Below are 3,557 nucleotides of genomic sequence, written 5' to 3'. Positions count from 1 at the left end.
CAGCAGCAACACTACTACCACCGCCACTCCTCCCTCCTCACTACACATGTCATACTGTATGCTTTTGTATTCATCTTCCTCTCACTTGAATGTTTACAACTTTGCACTGCCCTCATGTGTGTGTGTGTGTGAGTGTATGTGTGTGTGTGTGTATGTGTTTGTGTGTATGGGTGTATGGGTGTGTGTGTGTTGAAAGGGATGCGACGGTGTGTGGAGAAAAATATAGTTTTGAATGTTGAAGAAAGTTGTTTGTAAAATGGAGGGAAACCAGTTGCGTGGTTTGTCTTTTTATAAACAACACACACACACACACACACACACACACACTCATATACACGTAAGCATGTATATATATATATATATATATGAGTGTGTATATGTGTGTGTGGGGTTGTGAGTGTCTGTGTCTGTGTGTATATATATGTATATATATGTATATATATGTATATATATTCTTTTATTTGTTGCAGTCATTTGACTGAGGCCATGCTAGAACACCGCCTTTTAGTCGAAGAACTCGATCCCAGGATTTATTCTTCGTAAGACAAGTACATGTTCTATCAGTGTCCTTTGCAGAACTGCTAAGTTACGGGGACGTAAACACACAAACATCGGTTGTTAAGCGATGGTGTGTTTACGTCCCCGTAATCTAACGGTTCGGCAAAAGAGACCAATAAAAAAGTACTAGGCTTACAAAGAACAAGTCCTGGGGTCGATTTGTTCGACTAAAGGCAGTGCTCCAGTATGGCTGCAGTCAAATGACTGACGCAAGTAAAAAACAAAAAGAATATATATAACTTAATTCCTGGCCAGTGTTCGTTCAAGCTGATATATATATGTAGTGTTCCCATTCGAAGTGGACTCTAGTTACGACGTTTCGTATGCGAACTTGTATATGCAAATAATGCGATCGATGATAGAAAAAGAGGTGATGGATGTATATAGATATTTCAAGATTTATTGCACTTTCATCAACACCACCAATTAACCATTTATCATCCCATTAATCATCCACGGACACATTGCTTAAATAACCACTAAGTGTAGCGGTGTAACACTAATGAATGTACCAATTTACATGATTAACACATTCTTGGCCACTATTACGTACGTATTATTTACTGGCTCTAAATTGTATAGAATATTCGAAGTGATTGAATCGCACTGCTAACACAAAAAGGTAGGAGACAGTACTGACTTACAACTCTTTTTATATACTTGGTAGTACATTATGGTTGCTAAACGAAATACGGTGTCCCTTCTAGCAATGAATAAATACTGGGTAAGTCTATTCATTTATAGAGTTATCTCTGCGGCTCAGGTGATTTCTACATGACACTGAGATAAATGGAGTAGAACGTATAGGTTATCATTCCAATGTTCCATAGCCATCAAGGGCCGCTGACATCTTGCATTTGCAAGATTTTAGGCTAATAGCCTATCATTCTATAGATGTAACAAATTTTCAGTTGCTTGGACTGGAGAAAAAAATGAAATGAAGTTCTTAGTCCAAGGGCGCAACGTACTACCCAGTGTGTGAATCTAACGCAGACAACTGTGGGCCCAACAGCCTAACTACAAGGCCATGCACCTTTACTAGTATATTGGTTACATCGTTATTCAAACGCAGGCACCCTCATTGATCTATGCTGTCCTTTTTTTAAAGACAATAACAGGTTGAATGGCGGAACTTTGGCTGTTACACTGAGCAATTAGAACAACCATGTAGAACGGTTTCCGGTTGGTGATTACTGTTTTTGCTCCTCGAAATTGTTCAAGCCTTGACTATCATGTCGTCTTGGTGTATAAGTCAACCTATTCCCATACAGAGACGCGCACACACACTCACAAGTTCTGGTCACAAACACACACACACACACATACATACATACATACATGCATGTATACATTAACAACTACATTCACATGCAAATACATAGCGGTTAGATACGTATCCTAGCACATAGACACGTCTAATGACACACACACACACGTATACACCGTGGGTGATAAGAATATAACTGACACTCCGTCGGTTAAGACGACCCGGGTTCCAGTAGATCCGACCAAGGGAACAGCGTGCTCGTGAAATTAACGTGCAAGTGGTTGAGCGCTCCACAGACCCGCATGCCATTAACGTAGTGTTCGGCGAGATGCAACGTGACAGGAAGTGTGACAAGGCTGGTCCTTTGAAATACAGGTACTACTCATTTTTGCTAGGTGGGTGAACTGGAATAACGTGAAATAAAGTGTCTTGCTCAAGGAGACAACACACGCCGCCAGGAATCGAACTCCTGACCTTACGATCGCGAGCCGAATACCCTAACCATTAAGCCACGAACCTACACCAGATAAGTACCTATAGTGATAAAAACGCACATACACAGACACACACACAGATATACAGTGATGCATACATATATAACTACACGCATACTGTGACACACCCACCTATGTAAAAATAGTACATATACTATGACACACACATACATAACACTAAAAGACCATAAAACACACATACATAACACTAAAAGACCATAAAACATGTCAAAAGCAGGTAAATTGAATTGGCAACAGGCTTTTCTACCTCAGATCTCTGTGGTTTTATAACAACTATATTAGAAACTATTAATACCGACAGGTGGTCGAAGATTGGGTCTTTGCATTAATAAGCACTCGATTGTTGCTATCAATGTTAATGGTTCATATATTGAAAACAAAAATATACGACGGCACATCACTGTGAATAGTTTATATGTGAAGCCAGCAAAAAAAAAAAAATTACTATAATAATTAGACTGAAACAAAACATTTTACATAAAAAGAATACTTACAATCGGAATTGGTCGCTGTTAGAGTTCTGACGGTCCTGGGTGAAATTCGAACCTGTGTCATTTACGATGGGGTAGGCTCTGAGTGTAGGTGATGTACTGCTGTCAGTTTGTTCCTGGTCCTCCTCTGTGGTAGATCGGGGTAGAAATCCGGCCTGAAGAATCTCGGCCGAGAACAACCAGCAGATCGATAATGCGAGCAGGTAGTGCATACTTCTTTGTTTCCAATTGTCCGACATAGTGACAGCGATCGTCGTGATGAGCCTGAATGGAGATGGAAGATAGAGAGAGAGGGAGGAAGAGAGAGAGAGAAAGAGAGGTGAAAAGCTGATAATATTGGCGAAGAGATAGATATGATGAACGTAATAGCCACAGTAAAAAAAAGCATTCACACAAATGTATATATGTATATATAGGAGAGTAATGAATAGGTTGATTTAATTGTCAACCCATTTAAATTACAGAAACACTTTCAGAAATCCAGTCAGACATTCAGATATTACTATAACTCTATATGCCTTCCCCGTGGAGGCGCAATGGCCCAGTGGTTAGGGCAGTTGACTCGTGGTCATAGGATCGCTGCTGTACTCTCTCACCACAACTTTCTCTCACTCTCACTTCCTGTTTCTGTTGTGCCTGTAATTCAAAGGGTCAGCCTTGTCACACTGTGTCACGCTGAATATCCCCGAGAACTACGTTAAGGGTACACGTGTCTGTGGAGTGCTC

At 40.4% G+C, this 3,557-nt stretch overlaps 1 protein-coding gene across 1 annotated transcript in view; it reads right to left on the bottom strand.

Annotated features, from left to right (window-relative positions):
- Positions 1-3,557, bottom strand: part of LOC106879500 (uncharacterized) — a 44,510-nt gene that overhangs the window by 29,735 nt on the left and 11,218 nt on the right. The window contains exon 2 of the mRNA XM_014929105.2: positions 2,835-3,095. Coding sequence (XP_014784591.1) covers positions 2,835-3,070 — 236 coding nt within the window. The 5' untranslated portion in view covers positions 3,071-3,095. The remainder of the gene's footprint in view (positions 1-2,834; positions 3,096-3,557) is intronic.

This window comes from Octopus bimaculoides, chromosome 9 (assembly GCF_001194135.2).
Source record: "Octopus bimaculoides isolate UCB-OBI-ISO-001 chromosome 9, ASM119413v2, whole genome shotgun sequence".
Lineage (NCBI taxonomy): Eukaryota > Metazoa > Mollusca > Cephalopoda > Octopoda > Octopodidae > Octopus > Octopus bimaculoides.
Note: the sequence above shows the minus strand (reverse complement) of the source record. Positions and strands in the feature narration are given on the sequence as shown.